At 39.5% G+C, this 17154-nt stretch overlaps 1 protein-coding gene across 1 annotated transcript; it reads right to left on the bottom strand.

Annotated features, from left to right (window-relative positions):
* Positions 1-537: 537 nt before the first annotated feature.
* On the bottom strand, positions 538-13654 carry LOC124135793 (GTPase IMAP family member 4-like). The gene is made up of 4 exons (XM_046501344.2): positions 13523-13654; positions 4030-4076; positions 2964-3119; positions 538-2631 (listed from the first exon to the last, which is right to left on the bottom strand). Exons 2-4 carry the CDS (start codon positions 4031-4033, stop codon positions 1475-1477), a joined length of 1317 nt encoding a protein of 438 aa, XP_046357300.2. The 5' UTR covers positions 4034-4076; positions 13523-13654; the 3' UTR covers positions 538-1474.
* Positions 13655-17154: the final 3500 nt, after the last annotated feature.

Here is a 17154-nt window from a genome sequence, read left to right on the forward strand (position 1 = left end):
CTGCGTGAGGCAACGTGAAGTCCACACCGCACGTCACTATTATGACGTCACACCGCTCATTGGGACGCAGAATATATGATATCAGTCATACTCGCTTTTGTCCCTAAAAATAAATCCTCCATGTCGATTTGTATCGTGTTATCAAGACAAAATATATTGCCATGTGTACCTTGTAGTAAAAGGGAATCTGCATTTTATAATTAAACTGCATTCGGGTATGTTTACTCATTATTACTTATAAAATGCCCACAGTGATGGATAAAGACGTACCTTTTTATTAACATTTCAAATTGGTTGGTTTGTTGTTTAACGCCGCACTCAGCAATATTCCAGCTATAGGACAGCGGTATGTAAATAATCGAGCCTGGACCAGACAATCCAGTGATTAATATCATGAGCATCGATCCACGCAATTTGGATCTATGAAATGCATCAACCAAGTCAGCGAGCCTGACCACCCACATTCCATTAGTCGCCTCTTACGACAAGCATAGTCACCTTTTTGGCAAGCATGGTTTGCTTAAGACCTATTCTATTTCAGAGTCCGCGATGATGCGGTCGTAAAATCGGCCTTTTCAATCAGAGTTGGTCATTGTGACTTGATACGTCTGACTGACCAATCAGAATTGTGTAATTTCCAAATTCATGTTTGAATGGTGTTTCAATTCATTCCACCGTAAAAACGTCTACCTACAATTGCTCGATGCCTGCTAGGAAACCTACAAGCTGCCCGGCACGCCTGGCCCAGGTGTCTAAAGATCCATGATTCGCTGTGCAGTGTAGTGTCCCAAAGTATTCTGCAAATATTTCTTTTTTTATTTCTTTTTATTTCGTTTTTTTAGGACATCATACATGACAGAAAGTTTTTCTCTCTGACACTAGAGACATTTCTGGAGGAAATTATTCTCTTCCTAATAACATACAAGGATGTTGCGCCGAATATCAACCAATGGTTTGTGGCAATATTCCTGACTGCTGCTGGAATAGTGCTGGATTTGGCGTAAAGCAACAAACAAACAGTGATAAACTAATACATATGTGAGAAGTGAAACCATAATTAAATCAATTGAAGCCATAGTCTACGATAAGTTTGAAAGTGTTCTTGTGACGATGAAATATAGTACCGACCTAGCAGTGGCGCCACAACTACGCTGTGTATTCCAACGAGCGTTGTGGAAAGTCGTTTGCTGAGCACAATCAGCATGGGAAAGCAATATGCTTCACAAAACCCCACGTTTTCCCTGTAATTACACCCAGTGATCTACACAACTAAATTTTGCTACCTAATTACAAAGGTGTTATTGTATCAAAATTATTTACAATGAATAAAGCGAGTTGTTTTTCTTCTGTCTCAACAGTTACAAAGGGCGGATGCTAGTCCCTCTACTACGACCACATGCTGTTTATGTTGTCTGAGTTGTTCGTGTTCAGACCTCATTGCATTCTTTCTCCAAACAACATCCCGACACGAGTTTTATTTAGGAAAGAATCCTTTAATATAATTCACAGCAGCCGGTATGATAGGCGGAAGTATACTGTTGATGATCACAGGTAGAGCAGTTTCCAGCTTGGTCATGATATCGGAATTATCGTCATTTAATTCTTTTCGCGTCTCCTCTCGAAAGTCCGGCTTTTCGGCCTCATGTCTTTTAATGGCTTCTTGCTCCTTCCTCCTGCTCTCCAACTCCAACTGTTTATCTGATTCCTTCTTTTCTTCCTTCGCTTCATTCACAGCTAGTTTCAGTTCTTCGATTTCCTTTGAAAGCGCCGCCATCACACTTTCAGCTTTACTTTCAGCTTTTTCGGTTTTCTCTCTTTCCAGTGCTTCTATTCTCTCCTCCAATTGTTTCCTCATATTCAAGTCTTCATCCTGTTTCATCAGAAGTTTCAGCTCGAAATCTCGCCTGATTGCATTTCTCTCTTCCTGGAGTTTCTGATCATGTTTCTGTCTCAACTGTTCTTCCCTCATCTTCATGTTCTTCTCAGCCTCAACATACATTTCACTGGTGTAGCACTTGCCCCCGTTGTCAAGGAGCATCCGGTCCACCAGTGTGAGGAAGTCCTGGACATCCTTGTTCTTCTCCTCATCACTGCCTCTGTTATTGAAGGCAATACATCTGTTGTTGCAGGACTTGAGTAGAACTTGCAGTTCCTGAGGTACTTTCTTCAAGTACTCTTGTAGAGATATTTTTTCATGTTGTAGATCATCTTTTCTTGTGAACAGAACAATGAGGTAGTTCAACATGTCACACCCGAAGACCTGCCTGAAATGTTCAACGGTATCATGCTCTTCCTTTGTAAAACGGTCAATCCTGACAACGAGGACAAAGGCATGGGGACCAGGGGCTGTCATGCCGATACATTTCACTACTTCCTTCGTGGTTTCAGCATTTGTCATACCTGTGTCAAACAAGCCAGGGCTGTCGGTTATTTGAATGTCCCTGTTAAATCTGCTCCCTCTCCCTCTCTTGCACGATTTGGTTACAGATGACCCACAGGCACTTGATTCGAATACTATGTCCCCCAAAATGTTATTGCAGGTGGCACTCTTCCCTGACCCTGTTCTACCAAGGAAAACTATTCTCCTTTCATTGGTCGGGCAGAGGTCTGTGGAACACCCATACGATGCGCCTGTAATTGAGAAGAAATTGAGAATAACAAAACGATTAGTGATGATAACGTATGAGAATTTGATAGTATATGGCACGTTCAGACATAATTGGGATACCAGCTATGAAAACACTGTCATTGTAAGCATTTTGAATTTGGGCTGGTCCCGTGCGTAATACAATTGCTCATCACGCCGAAGACCAAGGTTCGATTCCCCAGATGAGTGCTATGTGTGAAACCCATTCTTGGTGCCTCCGTTGTGACATGGCTTAAGACTGCTAAATGCGGCGTAAACAGTGTACAGTTTTTACGGTGGTATAGGAAAATTAAAAGAGAAAAAACAAGAGAAGTACCTTTATGCTGTTGTGTTTGATAATAACTCATTGGCTCTGGATAAGTTACATTTGGTAGTCCAGGTTCCCGTCGTGGCTTTGCCCTGTAACATGCCATGCAGTTCTGCCGGTCGCCACTGTTGATGAGTGTGCATGTCCTGCATGTCCATTCCTCATCTTTAAACACACCAGGAAGTCATTTATAGTAATCATTTCCGTCCCAAATATACCAATAAGAAACTGATGTGTTTTTGTTTGTTTATTGTTTGCTTGTTGTTTAACGCTGCAGTCAGTAATATTCCAGCTATATGACGGCGGTCTGTAAAATAATCGAGTCTGGACCAAACAATCCAGTGATCGACATCATGAGGATCGATCCACGCAATTGAGTGAGTGGGTGAGTTGGGTTTAACGCCGCTTTTAACAGTATTCCAGTTATATCCCGGCGTGTCAGCTTAATGTGGGAGGAAAGCCGGAAGTGATGCAGGTCTCAGACGTTTACCACTTCGGTGAAACCCACGAGCACTGGTATGGTGCTGACAAACCAAGAAACATAAAAGGGGCGAACCGGGATTCGAACCCACAATCATAGGTTTCTGGCGTGCCCAAGGGACGCAACTCTGCATAGCGTATCGCGGCGCCTTAGACGACTGGGCCACCCGTGCCCCCTCCACGCAATTGGGATATATGACATGTATCAACCAAGTGAGCGAGCCTGACCACCCGATCCCGTTAGTCGCCTTTTACGACAATCATAGTCGCCTTTTACGGCAAGTATGGGTTGCTGAAGACCTATTCTACCCCGGAACCTTCACGGGTCCAGAAACTAATGAAAGTGTAAACGCATACATGAACATATTTGATCAACCTTCTAACTTATCTATGCAATATCACAACTATAAGTATAGACTTTAGGAGTTTCTTACGTTATGTGATCTAAATAGCAATAACATGTTTATACGTGTACCTATACTGTTCACACAATATATAGAATATTCACTTCATGCCTTTCTGATGTGATAATGGTTATTGATATTTCCTCATTTCTTTAAACATGCTAAAAATGAAAAACAAATATTACACCTACCCATGACTGAAGGTATCCAAGCAGAAAAAAGCGACGATTTCGTCAATCTGTCAAATCAAAAACATAAAGTGATTCCCAAGCTGTTATTTATGAAGGGTCCCAACTATTTGTTTATCTAACTAAAAATTGTCTGAGGTTGTCGTTTAGAGAAACTGTCACAAAACACACCCGGCCATTATAAATCAAAGCATTTGTCAATTAGTAGGATGTGTGAATTCAAAACCAAACTCAAACACCCATAGGTATGTATTTTTGTTTTGTTTCTTAATCACTGGTGGTGCAGAGTTGGGTCCCTTGGACACCCCAGAAACCTGTGATTGTGGGTTCGAATCCCGATTCGCCCCGATTATGTTTTAAGGTTTGATAGCACCGTACCCGTGTTCATGGGTTTCACCAAAGTGGTAAACGTCTAAGACCCAGTTTCCTGCTTTCCTCTAGCATTAAGCTGACACGCCGTGGTATCTTGGAATTCTGTTACTGAACGGCTTTAAACCCGACCCACTCGCTCGGTCTTTTGTTTATAAAATTTTCCAATTCAAAGTTTTTTTGTCATTTTATGTTTCTCCTTAAGAATTATTATGAGATTAAGTCAGGTCATTTACATGAACAATTCCAGATGTATCGCTGTAAAAGGAAAGAAGTATGAAATTTATTTTTATCCTTGTGCTCATGACATGACATCAAGCTACACCGGTGTGACTTGGCAAGTTTGTTGTTTATACAATTCAACGATTGATCAATTCGTGACTCCATGTTCTGTAATAAAACTATATCTTCAATAAATTAATAAGATCGCTGAAATCTTAAAATTTCTTGTTGAGCATGCGTATTTCGAGAATATTACAAAAATAGCTGGTGCTTAATACATAAGAAACATATTTGTAGGGACTAACTGTAATCCAATGGAGGTAACATTGTCGCTTATTTGTCTTGTGTATAATGATTATTGTTCTGGGTGCCGTTGTACAAAACAACCTTAGCGCTACGTTAACGTATGGGAGTTACGATCACCTTAGCGCTAAGATCGCTTTGTACAACGGCACCCTGGATAACATGTCACAGAAACGATATACAGCGGATATTCAATTTTCAAACATTACTGATAATGTGTTTATACTGATCTAACAATACGGATAACAGTTTAATCTTCATTCATCGTGGATTTGTCATCTACCTGCCTTTTTTGCCAAGGACATAGTATTCATGCACAAATCAGATAAGCCGAAAAGCTATGAATTTGTGTTTTGTTAAGAATAAGGGGACTAGAGAGTAACGCACCAAACAGACAATTTCCTTCGACAGCAAAGAAGGTTGATTCACCTGTGTATAACTACACGACGATTCACGTAATTGTCCAAAAGCTTTATATGCTTTGAAACTACAGGTTAGGTAGGCCTTGTTACAAGATAAATAGCTGAAGCATCTACTTACGTATACTAGTATACAACTGTATATCAATACAAAACTGAACTGACGCTTCTAATCACAGTGCATAGAGTGTATTAAGATTACTACATTGGTAGTCTTGAACCACAATGAGTAAATTCAAAATGAAGTGAAATGTATAGAATATTGATACCTGAATCTGAGAATAACGATCCCTGCATATATTCACACGTATCAGTATTTATTACCCACGTGGTGAAAATTCAGGTGGTGAGATACTAAATCCGTACGTCACACGTGTGTCGTACAAGGTTGACCTTGTTTTATTCGTTTTTTAACTGATAACCGTGACCTCTGTCACACCGGGACTACTTTTTTCATTCATAAAAAATCGCAAGACGTCATTCATTTGGCAACCATACAAAATAGTCACACGTATCAAATTCGGTTTGCATTATATATAAGTTATGGATAGAGCTTCTAAAGACATTATATAATTAAGCTATATCAATTTACAATGTAGTATACGACTACCGATCAATAGAGCGAGGGCCCCATGAGCGTGACGCACCCGACCACTTTCGCAACTTTCAATTTGATTTAACGTAAAGGGATAATCGTGGTGAAATGAAGTATGTTTAAACTATCTGGACAGATATTTAAACGTACTTGGGATGATCCGGTTGTGCCATCAGTGTCCCCTTTGAAGCGTATTTTGTGGCGCTGTTTCGGGAGGTGTTGTTCATGAATGAACGTACACGACCGCACTACCGAATCACCAAAAGTGAACAGTTCTGATAGTTCTGATCAGTTGATTTTTTGTTTAGTGACACTTTTGATTTCTGATTTTGAGCTGGGTAAGTTTAAGCTTATTTCTGGGAGTTTAGGCGATAATTTTGCTGCTTTATCTGCCTTTTCATTTCCAAAGATTCCTACGTGGGCGGGGATCCAAATGAACTCTATTTGTTTTCCTGCCTTAGTTAAGTTGTTTGAGCTATTGAGCATTTGATTTATTAGTTTGGGGCGGTTTTTAGTGTTTTTATTTTTGAGGGCTTGTAGTCCACTGAGGGAGTCGGTTAGGATGAGGATTTTTTGGTGTTTTTTAGATTGCTGATTGTGTAGTGCTGAGGCCATGCCCATTAGTTCGGCCGTGAATATGGATTGGTTGTTTGGGAGTCGGTAAGATTGTGTGTTTTTGGTTGGTTGTGCGATGTGGACTCATAAAACCTGTGTGTTTTGAGATCGGATCTGAGGATCCGTCTGTGTATATGTGACACCAATTTGGCCAATTTTCATGTATGTATGCTAGTGTGGTGGTTTTAGCGATGTTAGGACCGGTCTGTTTATTTAGTGTATCGGTTAGTGTTGTGTCTATTTTTTGGTATTTTAAGTTTTGGAGTGAAGATATTGGATGATTTATTGTTTTGTTTAAGATTATTTATTTTGTGTTCATTTAGGTAATTGGTTATTCTTTGGGAAATTGGAGTAAGTAGTGGATGTTTCCGGGCTAGGGCTTGGTTTCTAGGGCTAATATTGTTTTTTATTAAGTTTTGGATTAGAGGGTTTGATTGGGACGCGGACCAGAAGTTTAGGGTAAGTTGTTCCCTACGCAGTTTAAGTGGCATTTCTCCCGTTAAGGCCTGGAGTGAGGTGGAGGGGGTGCCATGTTGAGTTCGTGTGATTAGTTTTAGGGCCTGATTATCTGAGACAGTTGTAATCTGCCATACCGCGAGAATACGTGCTGCATCTCCGAGCAGCTCGTTCTGTGAAAACACACTTCTCCTGAACCTGACTTGGACCACTCAGTATTATTGTCGTGATGGTTAAAAGACGCCATAAAATCTCTATATATCTAGCAACTTTTTTTTATATAAGCAACCCCTAAAGCCCCCTTTTCGGTTGCACACACCACTTTCGCGCCTTTCGGAAACACATTAAATGGCCTGGCCGGGCCCGTGTGCGAAATACGCATCAGTCGGAAAGCGCACGTTAAATCTCCAAAGTAAGTAAGTAAGTAAGTAAGCAACTTTGTTTTACAGTCGTGATGTTTAAGATTATTAACCACCCGGGACAAGTCGATCCGACAGGTTGAATGATACGCAGGATGCAAAAGGAGGTAAGCGCTAGTACGGTACAGAAACTGAAGTAAGTTGGGCTCTCTTAGTTTTCTGTATGCGTACACATCATCACGTCATACTGGATTTAATTTAGTTTCTTATTCTAATACTGCTAATCTTTGTCAGTGGCCAGTGAAAGTATCACAAGGGAAAATTCCAATATATACAAAATATACAATTTGGTATATCCAAAAATATACAATTTTGTATATATGGTATATCCAAAAATATACAATTTTGTATATATGGTATATCCAAAAATATACAATTTTGTATATATGGATAGATTTTACCACTGCTTTACTCAGTTCCTTTTTACTGGATTCGCACAATATGTGGTTGATATTGAAAATATTACTAATAATACCGGACAGTATTATTGCATGTGACAAATATACTTTAAAACTATGTTCATTATGACAACTATATTTGGAGTGTTTTACATAATAAAGAAATAGAAGATTTCAGCAGACTTTTGTAACTGTTAGATATATAATACGTCCGCCTACTGTTTACAAATAAGATGATCTATACATACAAGTAGTTCAGAGTAGTTTTAAACAGTGACGGTAAAATAAATTTATCGTGAATAGCGGCAAATGTGAATATATACAATTTAATATATATGTTTCTGTTATGTCATGGTATGTTGATTCTGAATCTAAAATATTGCTTGATATTGTTTGCCAAACAGTTGTATGCACTGTCCATCGTGATACTTCTACTTAAGTATATAAAAAAGGATGTTTGTTTAGACATGCGTTCATTGTAAACAACGGCGCCGTGTTTTCGTTTGCTGGTTAGCTTTTACAGGTCAAAAGCAAAGTTAATCGCATTACTTTCGTGACGCATTTTAGGCCTGTCATACAGTTCCTGAAACAAATATATCCAATACAGCCGGTGCATGTCAATCATATTTGGCAAGACTAGATTACTGCAGTTATATATTTTATCAATATAATCAAACAATTGTTTTTATTTTTGTAAAATATGTTCATTTCAGAAACTGGATGTTAGTCCAGCCAGCGGTTTAAACTCGCATTAATTTGGTTACACGTTTCATGATTTACAGTATTCGTGAAGAAGATGTAACAATTAGCCACAATTAGAGCCTTTGGTAGGAGTAGAGGGAATGATAAGCATAGACTTGCTAAGTATTTTATGATATTCATGATAGCTCAAAAGAAACTTTGATTTATGTTTGTAGTACACCCCAAAAAGAGGGATAACACAAGTGATATATAAAGATGACATACAACTTATACATACTTACGTGTATAAACTACTATCAAACAGTGAGGATAACAGGTGTTTGCATAGAGGTGAGCGTATCCTGCACCACCGGTGGAACAAACACACGCATAGGCAAGTTAGTTGTTAAACCCGAAAAACACGGAAACGATTAGCACAAGTCAAAACAGAGAATTTCATCGGACATAACTCCATTTGCTACTTCTGTGGTAGTCACCAATCAACCCATTTATACTTCCAAAAATAGCTTTAACCCTTTTAAAGCTTTTGAGAAATTCAACAGTATGGGTTTGGTCTGACAAAGCAAGAAGCACAAATGGGGCATGTTTCGGCCAATGATAAGAGTATTCTTGTAAGTCTAAGGGTCCAACAGAAGTTATTTCTGCGACATGCTATTTCAAACCCCAAAATTCAGAGGGATATATATGAAAAGAAAAATTGAAATAATACAAATATAAATTCCTTCCAGGTGAAGGCTATCACTTGAAATCAAATTAACAAAGCAGATTTTAGTCAATGATACATCTCTTGGGGTAGAAGTTTATCTCTGTCACCATGCTATCGTATTTCTGGAAAGGAAAGTTAACTTACAAAGTTGTAATATACGTGAAAGGCTTAATGTTGCTGATTAAGCGCAAAGATATAAACTCTAACTGACTGCTCAGTAACATTCATGTAATATTAGTATATTCAAATAAGTGTACTTGTTCTAGGTGTGTGTGACGTGGATACATATATCTAAGCGTATAGAAGAAACGTCAACAATCTTGTAACTATGTATAAAATAATAAATAAGCCATGTCCTTCATATATAACTGATCTTATAACACCAGCTGTGTTACAGAAGGTCAGTTATAATCTCAGAAACCGCCAGGATGTTGTAGTTCCATTTGCACGGACATCTACGTTTAAAAGGTCTTATATTATAGATACATTAGGCCAATGGAATAATCTATCATCAGGAATCAGGGATAGTCCGTCAATATCTTATTTTAAAGCTGTCGCATCTGAGCAGCCTACATCACCACCTATGCACTATAACTGCGGTGAGAGATCTACAAACATATTGCACACTAGATTGAGACACAATTGTAGCACACTAAATTCCAACCTGTTTCGTGTTAATTATCTGATACTATTTCCTGTAAATGCGGAGCTCCTTGTGAAAATTCATTCCATTTCTTCTTCCAATGTACCTTATATGATGATATTCGGGAGACATTACTGACAGCTATCGATAATCTTGGAGGACAAAAAACTCTAAATAGTATTCTTTTTTTGTGATCCAAACTTAGATGTTTTCCTGAATACAAAAATATCCTGTCTGTACACAAATTTATAGAAACGACTAACAGATTCAGTAGCTAGCATATTATTGTTTCCAAACTGTTAATCATTAATATTGTTAAATCTATGTACAACACTAACATGTATAATATTAGCATATGTATGAGATGCACACTTTCTTCACTTTCCAGCACATTGTACATATCCTTCATATGAGCACTGTATATAAATTTATATTGCGCCCTATGTTTCCACAATGTGATGCTTCAACTGTAAACTGTTAATTTTCATTATGCAATATTATGTATAACTGTATATAGGGAGAAGGTGGTAATAAGTGCTGCACTTGTGCCCAATCCCTTTGTCTGTTTGGACAATACAATATGTTTTATAATAATAATAATAATAAGCAACCAATGTATTATGATCAGGGTCCATTGTATCCCTTCAGCAAGTGCGAATCAGGTCCTAACACATCTGTTTTGTCATGTATCACGCGCTATACAGTCGAAACTCGCTTATCCGGACAATTGCTTTTTCTAAAATGTTGTCCGGATAAACGAGTTTCTGGATATCTGAATACCTTGTTATCTGACCAGAAGTCCTTCCCCTACCTCAATTCTACCGAGGCATATGTGAAATGAATGGCAAAAATATGATTTATGAAGGATCGACCAATTACTAATAAAATACATTGTGCTGTACAGACCTATGCAGCATGCTGTGACAACGCACTGCATGATTGAAACGGCTGAAGAAATGCATATGTAGCCTAGTTTAGACTATGCACTTGTTTTGTGTACAGATACGACGGCGAGGTTGGGGCAACCTGACGCACATGAGCATTAATAGCCATGTTTACCTGTACTAGTTGAGAGCCCAGGTTGAAGTCATTCATGTGTGAAAAATGTTGTCGAGGCATCTGTAAACGGCTAAAGAAATGCAAATGTAGCCTAGTTTAGACTATGCACTTGCTTTGTGTACAGATGTGACGTCGAGGTTAGGGCAACCTGACACACATGAGCATTAAAAGCCATGTTTACCTGTACTTGTAGTTGACTGCCAAAAATGCTGTCGAGGCATCTGTACATCTTCTTTGTCGAATTGCATTATTAAAGTTCATCAAGATGAGACATCATATACATTCATATATATTTGTTGAGCACGAAACCTTGAAGTGTAGCCAGGACATTTCCTCGAAACTATTGGCGGCCATGTAGCTTCAATATCTTATAAATTATATCACTGAACATAGGTCAAGGTGTATTCAGTCAACAAAGATCTGAAGGGCTCTATTTCCTTCATCGAACACACTATGCGTTCATCACAGTTTGTGACGGATTACGGATACGAACGAACTAGCACTTGTTTGGAAGGTAGGTTTTGTTAAGATTTGTTATCTTGTTCTCTCTCTACCCTCTACTTCCTTAATCACAATTTAAATCCTAAATAGACTTTCGGGCCTAACAGTTCTGACAAAGATTTTCTTAAGAAAATACAGTAAAAATGCTTGACTTTGAGCACCTTGTTTTCTTTAAATACGATGTACCGTGACATTATAAAGTGGTATGTAGGTAGATATAACACTAATCTATAGATGTAAACACATTTGAAGTTACGTCTGTGTGTTTAAAGTTGATTTTGATCGCCCGGGCTAAGTCGGACCCAACACAAGCCAAACACTTCTGATAGAGACTATGTTGAGAATGTAGAGGGAAAAGGGCTTCACTTTGAGCACCTTGTTTTCTTTAAATACGATGTACCGTGACATAATAAAGTGGTATTTAGGTAGATATAATACTAATCTAAAGATGTGAATCCATTTGATGATACATCTGTGAGTTGAAAGTTGATTTTGACAGCCCGGGCCAAGTCGGACCGAACACTTGTGTGACTGTTGAGAGTATACGGAGAAGAGGTCTACTTTAACCAACGTGTCTGCTTTAAATACGACGATCAGTGACATTATAAAGTGGTATTTACTTATATATAGATCATTCCTATAAATATATACACTATGCGCACAGATGGAACGTTGTATCACGATAGCTAGAAGTATTTGATACGTTTCAAATCTTATTTCGTTTAACGATTGCTCTTTTACATGTTACCAAGATCAGCGACGCTTACACACTGCTCAACTTTCTGGTTTTCAAGCGATTTACTCCGAATTACTTATTTATGGTGCACCTTTTTGTTTGGTGATTGTTCATTAATGTCATGTGTGTATGTTGCATCAATTATATGTAGGTATGATCGCCGATAATGAAGTAATTAGCCAGTAACACTTTGGCCCGTCTTGGCCCGGCCCGGCCCGACTTTTAGGCAATGCCGTTTTCTTTTCTTATTCCGGTGGTGACCTTGCCCTTCGATCGTTCGAAGCTGTCACTGACATGCAAGCAGACTTGAGTTTGTTGATTTTCACGTCTTCAGTATAAGGGTGGTACAGTTAACATGAATGTCTTTGGCGAACACTCTGATTTCCCTCTTCCAAAATGGTACGAACATGATATAAATTCAGCTGATAGATCAAGGAAACCGAACCATTTTGATTGTACAGACGGGACACCGGCAGTGCGAGTGACCGACTGTTAGTCCGATATTCAAAGCGCGGCGCTAGTGTGACTTTTCAAATTTTCATATAGGTGTCCTTCGTACAAACAACATGGCGCTTGAATAACCATAAGTTGAAGAATTTCTTCCAAAAGGATCTTGAGCGTCGGTGCTGTTTTGTTTGGAAACACAACTGCAGGGGCATGTTGTTTATGCGTATGCATAGACATGTCAACAATGCCCATATTTGGGCATAGATCAATATTCATGCGCAACCAGATTTTGCAACCGGTTTCAGTTTGGTCGGTCAACGAACGAAAGTTGTGATGTATTTACACTTAAATATATATTTAACGTCGCTCGGTCAGATACCATAGAAAGTCCACTCGTTTCGTAAAAATGGTATCTAACGAGAACGAGTGTAGTATTCTCTATATACGCCCCAGCCACATTGTATAGGGAATTCACGATCGCATAACCCCGTGGAGATTCTGGGGAAGAGCGGGTTTCCGGTATCCAAAGCATAACGTACAAGCCGACTGAAGGGAATCGGTGTGGTCAGGCTCTGTGACTTGGTTAATTGTGTGTACTTTCAAACATTCGATTATTTACAAGCCCATATATCTGCTCTATGACTGGCTGCGGGTTTCACTCATTCACTCACTAATGATCGGATGTCTGTCGCTTGCTGGCACATCGTCCTGTGAAAATCACACATGTCACTAATCTTATAGGGGGCAGTTTGCGTTGCAGAGAATCCACAGGGAGGTGCACGCTGATCCATTACGCTATTAGCACGATGTAGGGCATTGGTACTGCGCACTATAAAGAGGCATTTATTATAATTACGTGTAAAGTTACAAGTTCAAAAATTAAAGTGAATTGCTGCATCTTCTTACCCTGTTTAAAGCGACGTTTATACCAACCACGAACCTTTTCCTCCGGCCCCCGCAAACAGACTGGTTATCGACAAACTACGTGAGTCACTGGGGCATTATGTTCTAACTACATACAATGCACGCATACATATTCCTCAGGATTTGACAACGTTATCGAGAAACAGGACGTATTGACGTCGAATCATTTTTTCTTATGGTTGAATAACGGCGTGACGTTTTGCAAAAGTTTGAATAGATATTTATAAACTGACGTCATAGTAGTGAGCGAGAAAACAGCATGTCGAGTGTACAGGGCGTAGCGGTGTTTAGCGTGACTTTCGGTCTTGTACGCGCAGGTATTTGACTCTAATGCATTCAGATTGTGACGGGTGACACAGGTTCACCTTTTCGCGAAAACCTGATATCATATTCATGCTGTAGTCAGAATCGTACAATGGACTGTGTGCTTATCAGGCTGTGGTTTCTGAATAATGATTATCTGATTTTAGTGATGCAATAAAGTTAAGTCCAAATTCAGATTGTAATCATTGTATCAATCGGATAAGTGAGCAAGCATAACACCTGTTTCGTCCGAGGGGTAGAGTGGGCTAAGGTGTCGGGGTTCGCTGATTTGCGATTCCCAGTATCTCCCTAAGTATGATTCTTGGTTTGTCTGCACCCAACTCGTTCTCGTGGGTTTCAGGATATTTGAAAACGTCCATGACCTGCATCACGTTGGGATTTCCTAAGTTTGCACAGTAAGCTGCAAAGCCGAGATATGACTGAACTACGACCCTAAACTCTCTCCCCCCCCCCCCCCCCCCCCCCCCACACACACACACCTCACTCACTATTGGAATGTTTTCGTTCTGTTTTGCTTCCAAGGTCTTGACGCTTCTTTTTTCATATGCAAATATGAATACACCTTGGTTCTAATTCAGTTCTTGGGTCATGAGCGGTGCCAGAATCAACAATTTTGGGTTGGTTGGAGTACTAACCATAACATGTTCGAGGGTCCACCATAGGGCAAACGCCTAAGACACAATTTCATGACTCACTTTACATGTGGAGTAGCCAGCCTCCATAGAATTCTTGCTAGGTTCACAACTAACCTGGGGTGGTCGGATAGCCTAGTGGTTAAAGCGTTCGCTCGTCACGCCGAAGACTCGGGTTCGATTCCCCACTTGGGTACAATGTGTGAAGCCCATTTCTGGTGTGTTGCTGGAATATCGCTTAAAGCGACGTAAAACCATATTCTGGATCCACTATCACTCACTATACGATGGTATTATTCACTGCCCAAAAGCCCTATAACTTACTGCTTCTCGTAAGAGTTAAATACGGATTATTTGATGAGTTACCACTGAGATAAATAATTGATCGATGATTGATTCAAATTTCGGTGTGACATGTCTAGTGTGAAATCTTGTTTAAGCGGCAGGAACATACATATGCTATACTCACACATACATATGCTAAAAACAAAAGCAAAGCAGTAAAATCGTAAATATGATCATTTCTGCATGGATTGGGTTTGATCAGTGTGGAAAGAATGAGGTACTGCAGAAATGTGGTGAAAAGATGGAAAGATGGAAAAAACTATGTGAGAGCCTGGCGCCGAAACACACCAACGTGATATGCACGTGCAACATCACTTGTTGGGCTATAAAAAGGTTTTCAAGCCATCACAATCGTACAGCAAATGAAAAGCGAAATCATGCCATGACTGACGGAAGCCCAACGCAACAACGCCATCGGCCGTAGCCAGTTTTTTTCCACGTAGTACCAAGCACCAGTAGAAGACTCGGGAAGCGTTACCAGGCACACGGGACAACACTTGAACTTTTCCAGATCCGGTCGACCACGCATGACTAGTGGAGGACAGGACAGATTCATACCGCTACGTCACTTACGTGAAAGGACCACCACAGCCATCTCTGCAACTCCGGCAATACCAGGATTGCGTAGGATATCAGCGGTGACGGTGAGGAATCTTTTACGCGCTTAAGGTATTCGTGCAAGAGGACCAGTTCGAGGTTCCATGTTGACGGACCTGTATCATCGGACGTCAGTGGTGTCAAGGTCACAGTGTATGGCCACAGCTGCGATTGGAACCACTTTGGGTTTGTGATGAGTCAGTGCGTGAATGAGTAACTATTACTTTTAACCTCGTAAAGCAGCCATGGACACTAGACATGGCCTCGCACATTGTACCTACATTACGACATTGTAATTGCACCCCACCATGTCGTCGCAAACGCTTTAACCACTAGGCTATCCCCCAACCATATGTATTCGTTTCACAACGGATCTTACCGACTTTTATCTCATACCTACCTTCTCACAACCGAATCCTTTTTGAAAACGGACTGGAATGGCAGTGTTAAAGAGATAGGTGCTCGGAATTCCAATCAAAATGTTTTGTAGCGAACAAACACTAATCTATCTTATAAACATATAAACATGTCGTCACCGAATTGAATGCTCAATGCACATGTCTACAAAATGTCTACTAAAACTCAAATTTACAAGCACGAAAGTTGCCTGACATACAAATGGCGGACGGACAGACAGCACATCGGATCATGAGATCTATTGAACCTTCGATCTTGTAAACAGGTACTCAATGATAAGTAACCACATTGTCCTGATATAACGTTTACCTGCCTTCATTAAACGAGGCAATACTCTATATGAATGGACTCATCACAATTTGGCTTCATGATTTATGTACACTGGCAAGTAGTTATTGCAGTTTCCAGATTTTTTTAATATCACGGGACGTACATAGGTAGGTTGTGCAGAAGGGAGACTACGAAAACATTTGACGTGATATTAATAAGATAGACCCGACACGAAAAAGACCATTTCCTGACGTTTGGAATGGTTACGGTATTGATGTAAATGTAAACATTTCCAAGTATTCCAAATCATTTGGTTATGGTCATCTGTTTATTGTATGATAGGCCATAGACCCAAATAAATGAGGTGGATACAATACAGTACATTATACGTATACAAGTAGAATCACATGTTTTATTTCTGTACATTTCTGGTCTTGAGGGCATATTTGAAATATAACATAACATATTTTAAATCGAGATAATTTGAGTTTGCGATAAGGCGAATAAATTGTTGGACTGACGGCCGAATTACATATTCATTTTGTATGTATTGCTTTCGAATATTTTTTTTAAGGATGGACATATAAAGGTAAAATGATACAGATCTTCGATATTGCTTAGATTACAATATGTTCATAATCGTTCAGCTGTTGGAAGTATGTGGTGATTCCGGCATCAATAAGCCTATACATCTAACTCGAGCACGAGCAAAATCGGTAGCAAATGTACACAAGGTCGAATCTATTAAATATTACTCTACTTCAAGGCTTATGTTGTAAAGTGTATAATATTCATATCTAGTACTAGATGATAATATATTGGTCTATTCTGGCTGTACATGTCTTTCAAACGGGACTGAAAAAGGTAAGGAAAACTTACTATACACATGTTTTGGTTTGGTTTGGTTTGTGTTGTTTTACGCCGCACACTGCAATATTCCAGCTATATGATGGCAGTCTGTTAATAATCGAGTCTGGTCCAGACAATCAAGTAATTGATATCATGAGCATCGATCCACGTAATTGAGAT

Source organism: Haliotis rufescens, unplaced genomic scaffold (assembly GCF_023055435.1).
Source record: "Haliotis rufescens isolate VD_foot unplaced genomic scaffold, xgHalRufe1.0.p SCAF_16, whole genome shotgun sequence".
Lineage (NCBI taxonomy): Eukaryota > Metazoa > Mollusca > Gastropoda > Lepetellida > Haliotidae > Haliotis > Haliotis rufescens.

Bases quoted from the DNA above. Each gene is read 5' to 3' on its own strand.
- LOC124135793 (XM_046501344.2), bottom strand. The intron at 2,632-2,963 runs GTACTTCTCTTG...TCTCAATTACAG, and splicing joins TCAAACACAACAGCATAAAG to GCGCATCGTATGGGTGTTCC.